Raw genomic sequence first — 20,422 nt, forward strand, 5'->3', positions numbered from 1 at the left:
GTTTTAAAATAGATAAAGTTGATTAATTAGGAAAACTTACAAAATAGTTGTTGAAGCTTTCATTAAAATCAAATGAGCAACTTTTATCTGGGGGGAAGGGACGGGGTATATCATAGCAGTCTTGAGATCCGTAATCTGTGAAATAATACAAAATAAATGAATGCAGTCAAAAAAAAAAAAAAAAAAGTCACAGAACATCTCTCTTCTGCTCACCAAGGCTGCATTTATTTTCATTAAAAATATATTAAAACAGTAATATTGTGAAATATTATTACTATTTAAATACATTTTAAAATGTAATGCATTCCTGTGTTAGCAATACTGCATTTTCAGCAGCAATTACTCCAGTCTTCTGTCACATGACTTTCTTGAGAAAGTTCAGAAGAACAGCATTTATTTAAAATATAATATTTAGTTTTTGTAATCTGTATATCTTTACTTTCACTTTTGATCAATTTAATGCATTCTTGTTGAATATAATAAGTCTATTGTGTCATTTTTTAAACAATTTATTCCATCCTTGCTGTATCAATGCATTATTTTATTATAATTACATATGTAGTTGTGTATTATTATGGAGGCATGTGTGAAGAAGGGAGTGTACAAACAATCTCAATACTACAATACCACCAAACATCACTAGAGGGACCCACTCATGACTACATGACCCCATTGTTGCAGCACAAATAGCTTGATGGCCTCTTATTGAAAATATATTGAAATAATGATTTGCCAGAAAATAAGAAATGGTAAATAAAATCAGGATTTAGTATCCCAAAATAAATATGTCCACAATATTGACATTGTCATACTGTAAAATTGGGTTACATTTTAGTGCTTTTTAGCATATATTTCAAGCATTCTGGCAAACTGTAAGAAAAACAAATATATAATCTGACAATAAATAAATAAATAAAGGCTAGGTTTTTGCCCAAATTCACAGTGATGCCCTTTCCATTATTCCATGTGTACGTTAGTCCTTTGTCTGCTTTATTACAGACCACTATAAAATTTGTTCTAACTGTCAAACAGGCAGAATGAACCCTTGAAAACCTGTAGTAATTACTACAATGTCTTACAGTCTCAATTATTTATAATATGAATAATTATTTTAATCTACCGTTCAGAAGTTTGGGGATGGTACGTTTTTTTTAAGCTGAAAAAAGCTGAATTTTCAACAGCCATTACTATAGTCTTTAGTCTCACAAGATCCATCAGAAATTATTTTAATATGCTCATTTACTGCTTAAGAAACATGTTTTATCATCAATGTTAAAGGGATAGTTCACCAAAAAATTCTGTCATTAATTACTCACCCTCACATCGTTCCAAACCCGTAAGACCTTTGTTCATATTCAACACAAATTAAGATATTTTTTATGAAATCCGAGAGCTTTCTGACCCTCTACAGACAGCAAGGGAACTAACACATTCAAGGCCCAGAAAGGAAGTAAGGACATCATTAAAATAGTCCATGTGACATCAGTGGTTCAACCATAATTTTATGAAGCTACGAGAATACTTTGTGCGCAAAAAACGAAAATGACTTTATTCAACAATTCTTCTTCTCTGCGTCACCCTAGCAACAGAATTGTTGAATAAAGGCGTTATTTTGTTTGCTGCGCTCTTTTGTTGGTTTTGGTTGCTTTTATTGTCATCATTTGCACTTTGGATAAAAGCGTCTAAATATTATATATTATATAATATATATATATATATATATATATATATATATATATATATATACACACACACACACACACACACACACACATATACACATACAAAAACTATTCTTGTAGCTTCATAAAATTTCAGTTGAACCACTGATGTCACATGGACTATTTTGTCAATCTTCTTGGTACCTTTCTGGACTTGGTAGGACCCTGCTATCTAGGGAGGGTCAAGAAAGCTCTCAGATTTCCTCAAAAATGATCATCAAATTAATGAAAATTTTCAAGTGAACTATTCCTTTAATAACAGTTGTGTTGTATAATATATATATATATATATATATATATATATATATATATATATATATATATATATATATATATATATATATATACACATATACATATACATATATATATATATATATATATATATTTGTGTGTGTGTGTGTGTGTGTGTGTGTGTGTGTGTGTGTGTGTGTGAAGACGACAAATGGTATTGAAGACCATCCTTAGGCAGTGTACAAGTTGAAGTTCAGATTCCAAACCATTAGGCAACTTAGAGATTTTGAACTTGTACTGTTACTGAACATTTGCTTTCATAATGATGGTGAAATGGCACAGGTGATTGGGATAATTGATATCCTCCTACCTTTACGTAGACGTGAAGAATCCATTGTACCAATGGTGTTGCTCATCAGTGCTTTGTTCCCTCCTGTACTAGATGGCACGCAGTAATTTCCATCAGTCTCAGACACTGACCGTGGCACCACATACGTGTCCGTGGGTGACCGCTCAGGTGGGACTGTTCCTGTGGTCAGTAAAGGCTTAGGCGGACGAGGGGGCGGTACCACATCTGCGGCCCCTGAAACAGCCTCCACCCCAGCAGTACGGGGAATCTGGTAGGTGCAGTTACTTCCAGGTGTAGGTGGAATATCATAGCTAACTGACATGTTCCGGAACTGGGCCTCTAAAGAGGGTTTACGACCAGGCGTATTAAAGACATAGAGTTCACCGGGCTCACCGTCAGGAACGGGAGGGGAGGTCGCCGACTTCGGCAGCAGCACAGTGTCCTGAGAGTAACTTCGGGGCAGGTGGTAAAGGCCCTGCGAGTCGCACGACAATGAATGCCCGCGCGAAGGAGGAGAATCATAGAGCCCAGCGGCATGCTGGGTAGAAAAGAAACCATTGACCGAGGCGTGCTTGGAGGAGGAGGAAGTGGGCGTGTGGTGGGAAGGGAGGTTGTCATTACAGTCGGGTTCGGAGGAGGTAGACTTGGAGCATTCGCCATGGGCCCTGTAAAGAAGCCCATGCATGAGATACAGGTTATCAGTTAAGTAACTCAAACAAATGCCAGCTAAATATATCAAAACAAACTTGCTCCTCATCAATACAATGACAAAAACACCCCTTCAAACACATACATGCTACTTTATGTCCTTAAGAAAATCGCAATATGAAATAGTCTTTGTACTTTTAATTAACTGGCAAGTAAGAGATAATGTCAGTCGGTCATTACTGCATAATAACCAGTGTTGGGCAGTAACTAGTTACTAGTAATTTAGTTACTGTAATAATATTACTTTTTGCACTAACTAGTAGTGTAACTAATTACTAATAAGATATCAGTAATAATATTACAGTTACTTTCCATAAAACAGCTTAGTTACTTAGTTACTTTTGATGCCTCAACCCGCTGATTTAAAATCCAACAATCAAATAATTCCTAGATTTATTTTCATAATTTTCATGACTCGCACATGTATGTGATGTCCCGAGTGCAGCAGGAAAGCTTGGAATATGGAAAAGCTTACATTCAGCAGATAGAAATATTGCATTATATTGATTTTGTCAGGAAAAAAGATCTGTTGTGCAAGTTGTGGCTTTACTTTACTCTGGCATTACATCCCTCTGATCAGTGGTATATTAATATAATGAAAAATATTTTTGGAAAATTAAACAGTTTCTTACAAACTCATGTGATTTGATCAAATCAACATGTTAGCAACACTTGTACTCGAATGCCACTATCAATCACTATTGAGTGTTTGTAATAACTTCTGACTGCGATCCAATGTGGATTTTGGTCAAATGATGAGGCAGAAATATGTTGTTAGTAACATTCTAGAAGAATTTTATCTGGAAGATACCAACTTCTGTGGGGCGTGAATAAAAAGTAATGTAACTAGTAGTGTAACTAATTACTGTTGCCAGAAAGTAACAAGTAAAGTAACAATATTACTTTTGAAAGGAGTAACTAGTAATGAGTAATATATTACATTTTTTGAGTAACTAGCCCAACACTGATAATAACTGAATCCTGAAGTGGTTTATTTTGCAATATTGACCAGCCAACTATATTATCTTATTATGACTTATTACACAGCAACTTGACAATTAAAGATGCATTCAGTAGTTTGGTGCAAAGTTAAAAACCACCACTAGTATCGGTGTAATTTACAAAAAACTTTTGCAATAAGTGATTGTACGCTGTAAAAAAATTTTTTTAAGTTGAGCCAACTTAAAATTAAGGCAACAAGCTTCAGCAAATTGTTTAGTTTTCTCAACTTGTCGTTTTAAGTTTATACAACAAAAATGTGAGAATCTCCCACAAAAATAAGCTGAGCAAAGTCAAAAATCTGCTGAAGCTGGTAAAAAACTTTTCTTTTTTTTTTTTCTTTTTACAGTGTACGTTAAAGTACATGAAGAACAGCGATGACAACTATGCTAACTACCGATTAGGGCTGGGCTGTATATCGAGTTTGTACAATATATCGATATATTCTTTATAAGCGAAACGATATAAAACAATACCGTTAATATCGATATACAGTAGTTTGATACGAGCGCATCTGAAAATATTCTAGGGAGGACACAGACTGAACTGTTAAGGAGAAAGTGCATAATACAATTAGTTCTAAACATGTGACAAGCTTTATATGAAGGGCTTTTAAAAAACTCGTTAGATATAATAGCCTATAGTTTACAGTTTCAGTTTAAAGCGGCTCGCGCTCGGCCCGTCAGATGCTCTGACAGAAAGGCTGCGTGTGCCGCTGACAGAGACGCGCTGTTTAATGTGTTTGAGACGTGCTGTTTTCCTTATTGCATAACTTACATTTCACAGGTATATTCTCCATCTGTAAATGTTAGAAAACCATGGAAATATTTCCATTTTGCTGTAAGAAGTGCGTGAGCTTTTGCTTTGCGATTCTCCTCTAAACTTCATTTAGAACGAGCGCCGCCTCGCGCATGCGCGCCAAACAGACGGAGCTCAATGAGCGCAATAACTGACTAAAATATACATTTTGCTGAAATACTTGTAGTTGGACAATAAATGTGACATATGTAGAATTTTAAACCTACAAGTAAGTGTATTTGTATGATAGCACTAACTGTAAAGTGTAATGGGGTAATCAAAATAGCCTTTTTACTCAGTCTGTGCTTTTTTTTATTTTCATTTTTAGTTTAGTAAATTTAACTTCTGCTTTAAAAACATTATTTTTGTTTTTAGATCGCAATGTTACAATGTTAGAATGTAATGTGATTTTATCCCTTTTTGCACATAATATAGGGGCTACATGCTTACATTCACTTTATTTGTTTAATCCAAATCCAAAATACCGAGATATATAGGCTACCGTATATTAGCCAAAAAATACCGAGATATGAATTTTTGCTAATATCGCCCAGCCCTACTACCGATTGCAACTTAATAAATGAAAGCACATAAAATATTGATTTGATAGAACTAATGTGATAGAATAAAGAGACAACACACTACTAGTTAAATGGGGGACATTAAACTAGTAGATTTCGGCAGATTGTTTGCCAGGGACTATGGTCAAATATAGTTTAAAATCATTACACAATATTTGACCATAGTAGGCATTGAATAACTAAACATTATCAAATATTCCTGAAAGCTGTGTAATAAGCTTCTCGCTATTAAAGTAGAACTGGCAAGGTTAGTGCCAAACACAACCATGCACATATTTCACACAAGTCCTGGTTCAAATTATGCATACACACTCTTTTAAGCACTGAAGGCCAGAAAACATACCAACCAATTTAGTAGAATATATATTTTAGTAAGTTGTTATAATAAGTATGCAGATTATCAGGTAAAAATAACAGTATTTGGCTGCTGGGCATATATGTGTGTGTTGTTTAGTATTGTATTCTTCACACTGATGCTCTTCACTCACTGACAGTCAGGAGGAGCGCTCCTGCTCTCACACTCCTCCAGAAGCAGGTATTCCTGCTCCTCCTCTCCTAGAGCAAGAGGAACCACTGGACTACACCACACACAAAAATACATAAAATGAGCCCCATAGATCCAGGTTTTCACCCATAGCACCTGAATGTCCTGAAGCGTCTTAGCAGGAGTGGGCGGTATTCACATTATATAACAGCTGATTTAAAAACAACAGACTCAAAACAGTAACAGGCCTACATTACAAATTATTGGATGAGCCACGCTCTAAAATAGCCAATGTACACACAGCCCAGACATTGCGTCTTACCTGTTAGGCTCAGGTTTCTTGCTCTCACAGTTGAGCAGCCAAAGGTAGTCCTGAGGCTCGTCCAGACTGGAGGAGGACCCCAAGGGTCTGATGCTGACAGGCTGGTAGGGAGGAGGCAGGTTGGCCAGTGCAGAAGCCCCTAAGGCTCCTCCTGGCCCTCCACTAGGGGCCATATCCACCACCAGACCCCCTGGCACATTTACTTGGTGAGAGATCTTTGCAGAGTCTGTAGAAAGAAGAAGATAGGAGAGATTATCACTAAGCTTCCCACTTTATGAGATCATAAGCTTTAAGATACACTTAAGATCAGATCAAGCTCAGGGCAGCATTGTTTTAATCAAAAGCTTTTACTGAAACCATCCCTGTACAAAACAAATTACTACTGTGAAAACCTCGCCGCAGGCTGACTTCTGGTAAGCTAAGTGAAATGGGGAGTGTGAATTGATCAAATGAAATTGAGAATATACAATGTGTGGTTGCAAAATATATTGAATGTTCAAAATACTAATATTTGGCACATTTCTATACTAAATATTATTTACAATATGTGGTTGCAAAATATACTAGATGGAAGAAAGTACAAAAAAGTGAAATACTAATATTTAGCAAATTTTGTACCTTTTTTATATATCTATCCATCTATCCTCTTGTAATTATTTCATGCTTAAATCATAGCTCTTAGTACTATCACCTGCTTGATTTAAAGATTGGTCTCAGTGTAATTATGTACATTTTCCAAATACACCTCCAATGTAAGTGCATTATTATAAACACATTTTTCCACGACAGCAGGCTAAATAGTGTATGCAAACAAAAGTGTTCAAAGACCCCATGAAATTGTTTGACGAGTGCAGTTTTCCTTCCTATATTGACATACTTCCTATTGAAACTCTAATGTTTATGTGTGACATATTAAAGGGTGCATTCAAATCATTTTGGCAAGACTGTAATTATGACATCAATTTAACTTATAGCACATGAATAAAAACATAAAGCAAAAACACATTCTTTATTCACAATTTTGCCCGAGTTTTAAAATCTTAGATTTTATTTATTTATTTTTAACAGATCAATGTCTTCCAAGAACTTCCACCAACAAATGACTTGAACACACCTGACAGACGTTATAACTAAGACTTTTAATTACGTCCTAAGAGGACTTGAACACACCACATCTTAAAAAAAAACTAAACAATAGGCTTATGCCCAATCACAATTCATGTGATGATATGCTTCTTGCTAATCGGCTACAGGTGTTATTGAGAGAAGAAACAGCTGATTGGACAAAATCATTGAGAGCACAGGACGGCTTTATTTTTATGTTCCCAAAAGAAAAACACTGTCATTTTCAAAATTTTCTCAAGGCTAATTTTGCCAGTTTGTAGGAGAACACTAACAAAGGTTAGCTTTAAAGCTAATATATACGGGCTAAAAACATCAAAGCTCCCCTTCGATTTCATTGGGTCTTAAAGTTTGCATTGCACAGCATTTTACAATAAACTGCCTGAAATTATGTTCAATTATCCAGATATTTTGAAGATAAGATTCTAATCAAGAGCAGTGATGAGCATGTTACTTTGAGGGAGAATTAAATATTTGTTTTTGTAAAGGGACTGGTCAAGGTTAAGGCCACCATCCTACACAGGCCGTGTGAAAGTGTAGAGAGAAACCCTGAACACAAGATGCTAATGAAAGTGCCACTAATCCATGACTGAGTCTCGGTTTTTATGTGGCATCTAGGATAGCTTGTAAAGCTTTTTGTCTATGTTCTTTTAAAGAGCTTTTCTTTATCTCTGACTTTTTATTTTTATTTCCATCTCTCTTTGAACAGCCTACTCTCAAGGTCAGTGGAGTGCGGCTAACGGGGTGGCTGTGCGTGTTTTTGTACAAGTCTCTCTGCAAACTCTGCTTTCAGTTATTCAGTAAAACACACACAAACACATCACTTGTGCGCACACACATTGACACCCACACACACCCACTCACTCACTGGGTGCATTTGACTCTAAGTGCAGGCAGCTCAAGGCTGTCAGGGCCACTTTGTCTCTTTCGGTCTCTTCACTTTTTTTCCCGTTTTCCTCCTTCCCTCATGCTTCTCCCCTCCCCACTCTTGTTTGTCAGGCTTGCTGCTGAATCATCCAAGCCCTGGAAAATCCCCCCTACATATTTGCATTCTCAGTACCCTGTTTAGTGCTGATGGCTAATAATGGCAGGCTTCTGTGTGTATCAAAATAGACAAAATTGACAATTTAAAACTGCTTGGTCCTTTTTTGATATAATGCATTATCAATACAGCAAAAAAGTGGATGACAATGTAACAATTCAACATTTGAGGTGTCACAATACCAAATTCAGTAGTACTCATCAGACTTCATGTATTATTGTGGCCTCATACCTTTAGCCAATTACTGCAGAGGCATTGATCATGAATATTAATTATTACGTGATGTTCTCCCAGAAGGCTTAACTTTTTAACTAATTAGTTGTCAAGTTGAGAAGTATCTCATGAATATTCAGTTACTCAACTGGACGCTCGCAGTAGGTTACCAAACAAAGCATGCATGGCCAAATTAATATTCAAACATTATGCCTAAATTTAAATGTAGTAGCAAACACATATTTTGTTGACTTGCATATAAAGGAGTGAAAAGCAGGCCAACACAGTCATCTGCACTGTAGAGCTATAGATAGATAAAAAGTAATAAAACTATTATAACTATTATATATAATAAAAGTATTTCCATTTTGCATAATGGCTTATCCTGAAAGAAAGCAAATCTCCTAAATTATGCATCAAACATATGGAACAAAATAGAATGGAAGCACAATTATTCTGACTAAAATATACATTCCGCTAATATTTTGCATCAAAGTGGAAGCACTTCAAATTAGGGCTGGAGAGCTGGATGGGACCAGCGGAAGCACAGGAGGGCTCTTGCGTCGATTAGGAAAATACGTCGATTAGCATGGAATGCGTCGACTCGTCGCACCTTTAGCCACGCCCATTGCGCGAGCCTGCAGTTATCCCTACTAAAGGCTGTTTTTCTGCCATGTTGAACACAAAACAAGACTCTAGAGCAGAAGGTAAAGGCTAGCATGGCAACATCACTTCATAGAGTTGCGTTCATAGAGCATTTTATTATTATACGACCGTCAGAACCGCATATGTATAGCCGAACTTGCATTCAAAGCTGCGCTGAATGAACGGAACAGCACGGGACATCGAGTTGCCTGTATAATCATGACGGGTTTAATTCACCCACAGAGACGGAGAAGGAGAAATGATTCACGTTCATCTTAAGATCCACTGGAGTTGCCGTCAGTGCCGTGGGCGCGATCGCGTGAGTTCTGACGCGCGCACCAAACGCGCTCTCTGCACTCGCTAACAAAGCATTTAAAGTCATTGTTAGTTGTTTAACTGTGTGATGAATTGGACAAGCCTCGACTGGGCTCATTTATTTAAAAACGGGCTGTCAACTGTGATAAAACTTCCTGGTGTTATGATTGTATTTTTGATTCTGTCGCTAGTGTCCCGAATGCGGTTGTGACTTCAGCTGTTCATTCATACAGATTTGTAATCAAGCAGATGTTTTAATCTGCTGAAAAAATAAAACATTTCAAGTCTCTCACCTGTAAGCAACTGCTGTCAGTCCCAAGCAGTAACTGTGAATGCAGCCATAATGTGCATTTCTATTGATTGTACTGTATCACTGCCCTTAATTCTTTCTCTCTCTCTTTCTTTCTTTCTTTCTTGTTATTATTATCTTTCTGGCTTCCTTGCCTTCTTTTTTTTATTAATTATTTATTGTTATTATTATATTTCTTTTTCTCTTTTCTTATTTTTTTATTTATTGTTATTTTCTTTCTCTCTTTTCTTGTTATTTTTCTTTCTTTGTTGTTGTCGTTATTATTTATTTTTTGTAAAGTATTAATTATGAGAAAACGCTTGAATAAAATACTAAAAGATTAATAGCAGAAATTACTGTTATTTACAGATAGTTTAAAGAATTCATCAACTGATAAGAAAATAATAAATAGATTAACTGAAAAATAATCAACAGATTAGTCAACAATAAAAAATAATCGTTAGCTGCAGCCCTACTTCAAATATCTTCCCTCATTTACAACACCTTATTTATAACAGGTCGCTTACAACAGTCATACTCACTAAAACAGTGTTCATTAAAAAAAAATGTAATTAAAAAAAACTTTTCTTTGGATTTCCCCCTCAATTTTTGGTCACTGTTACACCCCTTCTCCTACCTCCTTCTCTCGTATATTTCCTGTCTTTTCTCGACTGTATCTTTGTAATAAGTAGAGGTCGACCGATAGTGGATTTTACCGATACCGATAGCTAGGTTGGACCACACTGGCCGATACCGATTAATCAACCAATAGTTTTCAAAATGGATACTGAAAGAGAGATAGTGCTTTACTATTTAAAAAAAAAAAAAAGCAGCAACAGTACTGAACCATACTTTGTAAATTAATAAAAATTTTAATATTATTTACTATATTGATCATTAAAGTTATTTCATAATTTGCTAATGTTAAAAGAAGAAACTTTAAAATGTAAAAATATAGCCTATTAGTAGCTAATAGTGAATGTTGAAATGAAAACACTAACAAGGAACAATACTTCTGCAGTTTTCATTAATGCTACAAATGGACTTTTATTGTTAAATGTTACCATTTAATTTCAACAGTCATGCTTAAAGATGGCCATGTTTAAATATCTACACAAGGCCATAGCATTAAAATTACATACATATGGATATTGTATGTGTACTCACACACTTTATTTGCTTCTATTTTTTAACACTTGATAATTATCTAATCAAAAAAAAAAAAAAAAAAAAAAAAAAGTTAGTCGCGCAGCACTGCGTCTAGGAGAACTCAGAGGTATCACACACACGCACACACACACCAGATGCTTTGCGTTCAGATCAAGTGGCGGTCTAAAACAATTTATTTAAATCACCAAACGGACATAAGTTTGCTTCAAGAATGAACAATGTGGCATAAATGAGTTTGAAGTTCGGTGTTTAAAAAAACAGAGCAAGTGGAAAGAGAGCGCGCAATCTATTACAGCTCTCTACATGAAGCATACCGACTTTATTAGAGCCACAGAAAGACAAACGTTTTGCTGAAAAATGCACAATACATAATTTATAGCCTAGGGTGAAGTCATTATATACATTCACAACGATTTGGGACAAATATAATGTAATTTAATAGAAAACTATGTGAATGGCGTTCTGTTCCGCGGCAGGCTTTTCTGTCGGCTGTATTTAAATGCGCGTCTGGAGTTTTCCGCTCTGTGCAGCGCGCAGTGTCACGTGTCAAAATAAACAACACGTGCTGTCAGTGATTTCCGCCTCTAGAGGCCGCTCTCATACTGTATAATGCCAGCGGACCCTTCTCAGCCATTCCGGCAACGGTTGCAAACCGGAAAACTATCGGCATGGATTTTTGCCAATAACCGATAGTTGTGGCAATCAACTATCGGTGCCGATTAATCGGCAAAAACGATGAATCGGTCGACCTCTAGTAATAAGGTAGCAAAAGTTCACAAAACAGTGAAGGCCAGATGTACAACCACAAGCGTTTTCCAAAGCCATAGCTCAAACATAAGCACTTCCTCATTAGAAACCAACATGAGCATCATTTACCACAGCAGTATTCACAAGTTTCAGGACTTCACATCACTTTTAAAGAAGGCCACAGAGAGCCGACAGCATCTGATATCAATACTGATGAGCTGATGGAGACCCCGAGGTGCCACACTTAGTCAATCTTAGGGGGACACTTTGGGCTTTGGCACGTCGATCTAGTATCTGCATTACAGTGAATGATCATTATGCCTGCAGCGCCTGGGAGTGCAAGAATCCAAACCATAGATTTGTCAATAAAATACTTATTTTTAAAAATAAAGTACTTTAATACAGCAAGGATGCACTACATTGATCAAAACCGACAATTTTTTTGTAAACCAAAAAATTACAAAAAGATACCCATTTCAGATAAATGCTGAATTAACTTTCTATTGATCAATGTTATTGGATAAATTTATGATGGCTTTAAGGGCAGGTGTACATGGTGCCACTTGAGCTCACAAACATAATCCATGTAAACATCTTTTGAAAACATTGTTTTACATATATTTATTATTCCATTAATTGGAAATCAAATTGGATTTCTTTTCCCATCAAATATCTTCCTCAAAAGTACTAGGGATGGGACGATACACCTACCTCCTGATTCGATATGATCACAATACTTGGATGCCGGTACGATATGTATTGCGATTTTTTAAAGAATTTTGATTCTACAAGTATTGCGATTTGATATTGCTGTGTGTTGCGATTTTTGTTTCTAGACCATGGGAAAAAGTTGAATGATACACTTAATATACAGACTGTCACAATTAAAAAAACCACACATCTTAGCAGTTACTATTGCGATTCGATATTACAATTTATTGTGATTTTTGTTTGCTTATTAAGACTAGACAATGGAAAATAGTTGATTATACCCTTAAAAGAGACTCTATATGATGAGTCATATTAACAAAAACAATGCATCACATCTTTCTAAACTTTTATTTCAGTAGCATACACATAGTCAAATGTTCAACAAAATGAGCAGAAAAAATACTTTCTGAAATAAAATAAAGTGCTATGTTACTCTGCATACCATTTTAGTCATGTTTAGTAGGGATGTAACGATTAACCGTGAGCCGGTTGAAAATTGAATCAAATATGTGACGATTCAAATCGGTTGAGATGCTAAACAAATCGCCATTCATGAATGTATGTCTGAGGGGAACTTACTGTCTTTAGAAAAGTTTAGATGGTATTTTTTTCTTTTCATCTTGCCTCTGTATAATGCATATTAAAGTTCATAAGTGCAGCGTTGCTTTGTTTACAGCGGAAACCAAGGAAATGCTTAAAGCGCCACTTGTTGGCAGAGAGTGAATCTGCATCTCATTCAGCTCGTCTGCTGTTTCTGTCTCATGCAGATATTTTGTATGTATAGTTTCATAAAACTGTTCATAAAAATATGTAAATAACAAAATGAAATTGAAATTTTAAAACAAGCCCCAAATCAAATAAATAACACGAATAAAAGAAATTTCTTCATATAAACAAAATAAGGCTTTGTCTGTGCTCTTTCCATTTAAAATTAGAGACAACCACTGCATTTTAATCATGATCCAAACAAAGATGCTGCATACATGCAACATAAACAATTTTTAATCCAAATTAGATTGTATAATTTCGAAATTTTAAACAAAAACAGAATGGTTTGACTTCAGTCTTACAAATGAGACAATAGAAGCAATCAAAACCAACAAAAGAGCAATAATATGCAAGTGCTATATTAGTATACTATTATAGTGTTATATTTTAATTTCACAAAGAAATGTGCAGCATTTTGTCCAAACAATAATAAAAGGACACATTTAATTTATAGTTTGTCTTAAATCTGATTTTGTAAAAAAAAAAAAAAAAATCATGGATCGAATCGAATCGTGAGTTGGTTTTACTTTGTCGCGCCGGCTTTAAACGTATATGATGTCGTCTAACGCAGCCGCACTGCGCACGCAGAACGATCCTTGTATGACATCAAAGCACCGTGAGCGCTACAGAGAACAGACGGCTCCCACTGATCTATATATAATGACGGCTCCGCATGCTTTCGAATCGCTCTCGCAGTACTTTGATGTCAAACGCTGATCGTCTGTGTGGTGCTGCTCCAAGTCGAACACACCTATACAGGTGCTGGTCATATAATTAGAATATCATCAAAAAGTTGATTTATTTCACTAATTCCATTCAAAAAGTGAAACTTGTATATTATATTCATTCATTACACACAGACTGATATATTTCAAATGTTTATTTCTTTTAATTTTGATGATTAGAGCTTACAGCTCATGAAAGTCAAAAATCAGTATCTCAAAATATTAGAATATTACTTAAGACCAATACAAAGAAAGGATGTTTAGAAATCTTGGCCAACTGAAAAGTATGAAAATGAGAAGTATGAGCATGTACAGCACTCAATACCTAGTTGGGGCTCCTTTTGCCTGAATTACTGCAGCAATGCGGCGTGGCATGGAGTCGATCAGTCTGTGGCACTGCTCAGGTGTTATGAGAGCCCAGGTTGCTCTGATAGTGGCCTTCAGCTCATCTGCATTGTTGGGTCTGGTGTCTCTCATCTTCCTTCTTGACAATACCCCATAGATTCTCTATGGGGTTCAGGTCAGCGAGTTTGCTGGCCAATCAAGCACAGTAACACTATGGTCATTGAACCAGCTTTTGGTACCTTTGGCAGTGTGGGCAGGTGCCAAGTCCTGCTGGAAAATGAAATCAGCATCTCCATAAAGCTTGTCAACAGAAGGAAGCATGAAGTGCTCTAAAATTTCCTGGTAGATGGCTGCGTTGACTGTGGACATCAGAAAACACAGTGGACCAACACCAGCAGATGACATGGCAGCCCAAATCATCACTGACTGTGGAAACTTCACACTGGACTTCAAGCAACATGGATTCTGTGCCTCTCCACTCTTCCTTCAGACTCTGGGACCTTGATTTCCAAATGAAATGTAAAATTTACTTTCATCTGAAAAGAGGACTTTGGACCACTGAGCAACAGTCCAGTTCTTTTCTCCACAGCCCAGGTAAGATGCTTCTGACGTTGTCTCTGGTTCAGAAGTGGCTTGGTAGCCCTTTTCCTGAAGACGTCTGAGCGTGGTGACTCTTGATGCACTGACTCCAGCTTCAGTCCACTCCTTGTCAAGCTCTCACAAGTGTTTGGATCGGCTTTGCTTGACTGTATTCTCAAGCTTGCGGTCATCCCTGTTGCTTGTGCACCTTTTCCTACCCAAATTCTTCCTTCCAGTCAACTTTGCATTTAATATGCTTTGATACAGCACTCTGTAAACAGCCACACCTTTCAGTAATGACCCTCTGTGACTTACCCTCTTTGTGGAGGGTGTCAATGTTCGTCTTCTGGATCATTGCCAAGTCAGCAGTCTTCCCCATTATTGTGGTTTCAAAGAACAAGAGATACTCATTTATTCAAACTCAAATGTAAATATTCTAATATTTTGAGATACTGATTTTTGACTTTCATGAGCTGTAAGCTCTAATCATCAAAATTAAAAGAAATAAACATTTGAAATATATCAGTCTGTGTGTAATGAATGAATATAATATACAAGTTTCACTTTTTGAATGGAATTAGTGAAATAAATCAACTTTTTGATGATATTCTAATTATATGACCAGCACCTGTACATTTCGCCCTCTGTTGGAATTACGAAGCGCTAACTTCTCCACACCACCTCTTGGGAAAAATAAAATAATGAAAAAGAAATCGATTCTGAGGTAAACCAATCGATTTTTAAATCGTTTTAAAAAGAATCGCGATAGTTAGGTGAATTGATTTTTTCTCCCACACCTAAAAAGTACTAAAGAATTATTCAATGAAACCGTCTGAAATTGTAATCATTAAATTCCTTGGTTTATGTTTGCATGTGACATGATTTACCTTCCGTTTCGGTGGGGTTGAAGCCACAGATATCACAGATGCAGCGCACCCACTTGTTCATCTCCTCTTCAGTGTCTGCCACCAGGTAAAAGATCCGGTCGATAGTCTTGATGTCAAAGATGAAACTGTGCTCCAGGTCCTTCTTGTTGAATGTGAGACCGGCGTCCACCTGCTCGCACAGGTTCAGATCGATCACGCGGATGGGCTTCTTGGCATGGTCATTCTTGTAATACTCCAGCACATCTGGGTCTCCTGTCAGCCTCCCACTGCGCAGAACAAACCATCGCTTCTTCCATGCCTGAAAGCAGAGAGGAGAACCATTTGATTCATGCACTACAACACATTTAAAGAGTCACATGACTAAAGAAGAAGCCACTTATTGAATTATTCTCCTGACCAATTTTGCTAATATGTACCCATTGAGACAAGTCAGTTCCATTGATGGCCATCTTGACAGTTTCGGATAAAAGTATCTGCTCAGACATGATAATTCTAAATTAAAAAGGAAATCAAAAAGGCTATATTAACTTAAAGCCAAGACTTCCATTATTACAGAAGCCATACTGACCATTGCAATTTCTTCCACTCTTTTTTTTTTTTTTTTTTTTTAAATACGAGTGGCCCTCATACATCTCCACATGTATCAAACAATTCTGGAGTTCAGACTGAACTTACAACATGTTCACAGCCTACGAAAAGTTCATCAGACTGGCCTCTCAGGAATATTCATGCTGTTATGTAATATTATTACATGGGAACTGTACCAAATTAACACCGACTAACTGTAGGAAAAGCATTGTGAGATGTTTCAGCCCTACAAAAGTCATTGCAGGTACTTTTGTGCCATCTGATCCTATTGATCCAGCCAAATGCAGTGGACATTGTGGGCTCATTCTGGCTCACTCAAAACTGTTTGGAGATACTGGCTAAACCCTCTGCAGACAGACTTTAATTTAACACCACCCAAAAGCCTGTGAAGCACTCACACTAAAAGAGGTAACTAACAATTACAGCTTGATTATGCATGCTCTCTCCCATTTAAAATAGAGGGAAAATGGAAATGCTGGTTTTGTATAAAAAGCAGAGTTCAAAATGTCACGGACTGTGACAAAGCGAAGGGGGCAGCAGTTCAACTCTTAGAAAACTAGCCTACATGAATCTATCAGAAGGGTGGATGTAAAACATGGTGGGAACAAAATAAAAGAGGGCAACATGTGAAAACGGAAAGCATCATAAGAATGAAATAATAAATTCATCAGTTGGAGGGAAAAAAACATCCATTTACAAAAAGATGGAATTAAACTGGATAAATAATACTGTATGGCATAATGGTCGACCAGAAAGTTATTATTAATATTCATTATGGTCCCACTTTATCTTAAGGACCAATTCTCACTATTAACTAACTATTAACTATGACTTTTGCCTCTATAAACTCCTAATTTGCTACTTATTAATTAACAGTTAGTAAGGTAGTTGTTCAGTTTGGGTATGGGGTAGGATTAAGGGATCCAAAATATGGTCATGCAGAATAAGGCATTGATATGTGCATACTAATAAACAGCCAATATGCTAGTAATATGCATGCTAATAAGCAAATAGTTAATAGTGAGAAAAGGTCCCTAAACTACAGTGTTAGCTTAGTTATTAATAAAATAATACTCTTCAATTAAGCATTTTTGAGTTATTTCAGTCAAATAGCACCAAGTAATCGAATACTCCAATTAAACTACTAGTTAAAAATAATGACTTATTTACAAGTGATTTTGTATATTTCACAGATATAAAATTTCAACAAGCTCACATAAGCAAAAAAATATTTACAATACATCAAGACTTAAAAATATTAACAATAAATGTAACTTATTTTTTGAATCTTGATTTATTTTTTATTGTCTATGTAAATAAACAAATGTCAGTTGTAGTGAAGAGTACATTTAATTAATTTCAAAGATGATTTGAATACTAGTAACTTAATCAATTAGTTTGTGCAGAGTGAGTACTTGATTAGTTGGTTACTTGTGCACAGCCCTAGTAGATATTCAATATAAGACCTAAAAACAGAAAATATGTTACAAAACGAAGTTCCAAATAGGGGAAGAAAAAGTTTTTCTTGGATTTGCCTTTAAACTTCAACAGACTACTATGACTTAAACAAGATTAGGAAATTAACCCTGAGGAAAAGATCACAGGCTTCTGCCATTAAACCGCCAGACTGCCAGGAATCTCAATCTGTGTTGTTGTTTATTTTTTACCATCAGGTTTGGAGGGGATTAACAATGCCGTACACTTTACCCCTCTCACCCCCTCTCAGCTGTTTTTCCATCCACAGGGTTCTCTTTGTTAGAGAGCCAAGCTCTGGCCCTCTGGATATCACCCCACCGCACCCACTGCACGGCAACACAAGAGGCAACAGCCCCGCCATGCCAAACCAAACACACACACAACATGACACTCAACAACTGATCAGCATGATAGACCTAATTGTGTGATGTGACCTAAATTTCCCAGTGAAGTATCATCCGAGCATCATGTCACCCATATTAAGTTTGGAAAGCTCAACAGTCTCAGGCTGAACATTTCAAAATTAGGTACAATTAACAGCATAAGCTTTGCTCCTCTACTATGGTTAATCCAATACAGAGGCCTCTTAGATTCTAGCCACCGCTTCAAAACAAAGCATTCGAAGGTCATATTACACAGATAGTGTGTGCATGTGTATGTTTACTGGCAGGAGAGAGCCCCGGCTAACCTGTCACACGGATCAGCTTACGTGGGTACAACGACACAGACGGAACAAAAGATCTCCCAGAGAACTGCTTCAGTGAACCGTGAACGTTCAGGAGAACGTCAAACAAGAAGAACGCTGAAGTTTAAATCAATAGAGGAAAAATTGAATAAACTAATAAATTACTATTTAAAGGGTCAATGACACGATGCTATTTTTTTATCCAAAATCAATTTATTAAAGAAATGATACATTAAACCATAACAAATTAAAGTCATAGATCAAATGGTTTGAATACACTTCATTAAGAACATTATGTTTCTGAAGTTAAATTAACGTAGATTAATTTAGATATTAAAAAAAAAAAAAAAAAAAAATTCAATGTGGCGTCAAGAACTGTCCTAATATCATAATAAAGAAAAACTCATTAAAAGGATGAAATCCTTAAAAAGATGAAATCCTTAAAAAGAAAGTCTCGAGTTGTTTGGCATATTGTTACTGTTATTATAGTTATTAAGTAAAACATATGCATTATAAACATTTGAAAAGCCTCTGTCTGCCAAATCAAGCAACACGATGGGACCAACCAAATCATGTCGTGCAAACATCATAGAGAAACATGCAGGAAAAAAAATTGACAATTATAGCATAGCAAAGTTACTTTAGGTTGTAAAATGTCTAAAGTGGTACAATCTCTAAAAAATTAATTAATTATTACATCGACAATTTCAATAAAACCTTGATTAAAATAATGATTAAGAAGTCTACTCTACACTCAAATGTGAACAATAGACATTTTTAGAATCATTCAATTAAAAAACAATATTGAAACTATAAAATTCATTACATTTGAAACCTACATGAATACAAAGATCTATTTATTTATTTATTTAGTATTTTGGACACTCATATATGTCCCTGACCCTTAAAAAAGTAAACTGTACTCTGTCCAGTCAAGAGAAAAACAGTTTTAGAATAGACTTTGGCAGCTGCAATAGAGAAATCTAAAGGGGATCGGAATGTCAAACTTGTTTCATTTAGGAAAAGCAATGTCTTCATTTTGGAGGAAAGTGGCCAAGTTGAGTGAGCCATAAACATCACTCTCTCATTTGTGCACTTACTCTCTCTCTCTCTCTCACTTACACACAAGGCTGGTATCTAACCGACACACTCGCCTTTGTCAGTAAAGTAAGATGTCCTCATTTCAGACAAAAACACTCCCACATGACACCAATCCGGCCATCCTGCTCTGGTTTTGTAATACATCAATCCTACCTTGAGTCCCGGCTCCTGAATCCAGCGCAGACACAGAGAGTGTAGTGTTTAGCCACCTGTGGTAAGTGCCTGTTCCATTTTTGTTTAATGTCAGTAAGCCTGTAAGAGCACATAAAGCCAAATACTCTCAGATAAAGAATAATCTGAGGAGAAGAGATGCTCTGTTTCCCAAACAACACGGCCACAGCTGGTCACCTTTAGATCCTAAAAGCACCCAAACTGACCCTTTTGCAAAAGTCCCTTGCACTTTTGCAGAGTTTCAAGATCAAGTCCACATCTCGAAAAGTCCTTCAGCTCCAGAAGTAGTACGTAAAATGAACGTGTTTGTGTATAAGGAGGGAGAGGGAGTGGGGACAGGGTGGGACGAAATTGAAGAGGCCCCTCCAAGTGTGGCAGCAGCTGTCTGCCTCACGCACACACACACACACACACACACACAAGTGTGATGCATACAGAGGCATAGGGCCACAGTGTCACTGTCTTGACTTAACAGAGATGCCATTGAGGGACAAACTATAGGGGAATGCCATCCGAACTGAATCACTGACTGGTCAGTCTCTTTGCGGATAATTGACGTAATCAGGCACAGCAACAGAAAAGAGATAGAAAGAAATAATGTTTCGAAAAAATGCCAAGCAATGTGAGACCACAAGCTGTTGCTGTCG

The 20,422-nt window shown here is 36.5% G+C and overlaps 1 protein-coding gene across 8 annotated transcripts in view; it reads right to left on the bottom strand.

Annotated features, from left to right (window-relative positions):
* Window positions 1-20,422, bottom strand: part of gab1 (GRB2-associated binding protein 1) — a 93,982-nt gene that overhangs the window by 13,173 nt on the left and 60,387 nt on the right. For 6 of the 8 annotated variants that reach the window (XR_009270741.1, XM_058773024.1, XM_058773006.1 and 3 more), the window contains 5 exons: window positions 15,755-16,052; window positions 6,197-6,422; window positions 5,879-5,968; window positions 2,326-2,969; window positions 41-135 (listed from right to left, as the gene is read on the bottom strand). Coding sequence is in view for 7 of the 8 variants with exons in the window: in XM_058773024.1 (XP_058629007.1) it covers window positions 41-135; window positions 2,326-2,969; window positions 5,879-5,968; window positions 6,197-6,422; window positions 15,755-16,052 (1,353 nt within the window). In the remaining variant the exon portion in view is untranslated. The remainder of the gene's footprint in view (window positions 1-40; window positions 136-2,325; window positions 2,970-5,878; window positions 5,969-6,196; window positions 6,423-15,754; window positions 16,053-20,422) is intronic. The other 2 variants (XM_058773027.1, XM_058773019.1) reach the window with 1 other exon arrangement.

Source organism: Onychostoma macrolepis, chromosome 01 (assembly GCF_012432095.1).
Source record: "Onychostoma macrolepis isolate SWU-2019 chromosome 01, ASM1243209v1, whole genome shotgun sequence".
Taxonomy (NCBI): domain Eukaryota; kingdom Metazoa; phylum Chordata; class Actinopteri; order Cypriniformes; family Cyprinidae; genus Onychostoma; species Onychostoma macrolepis.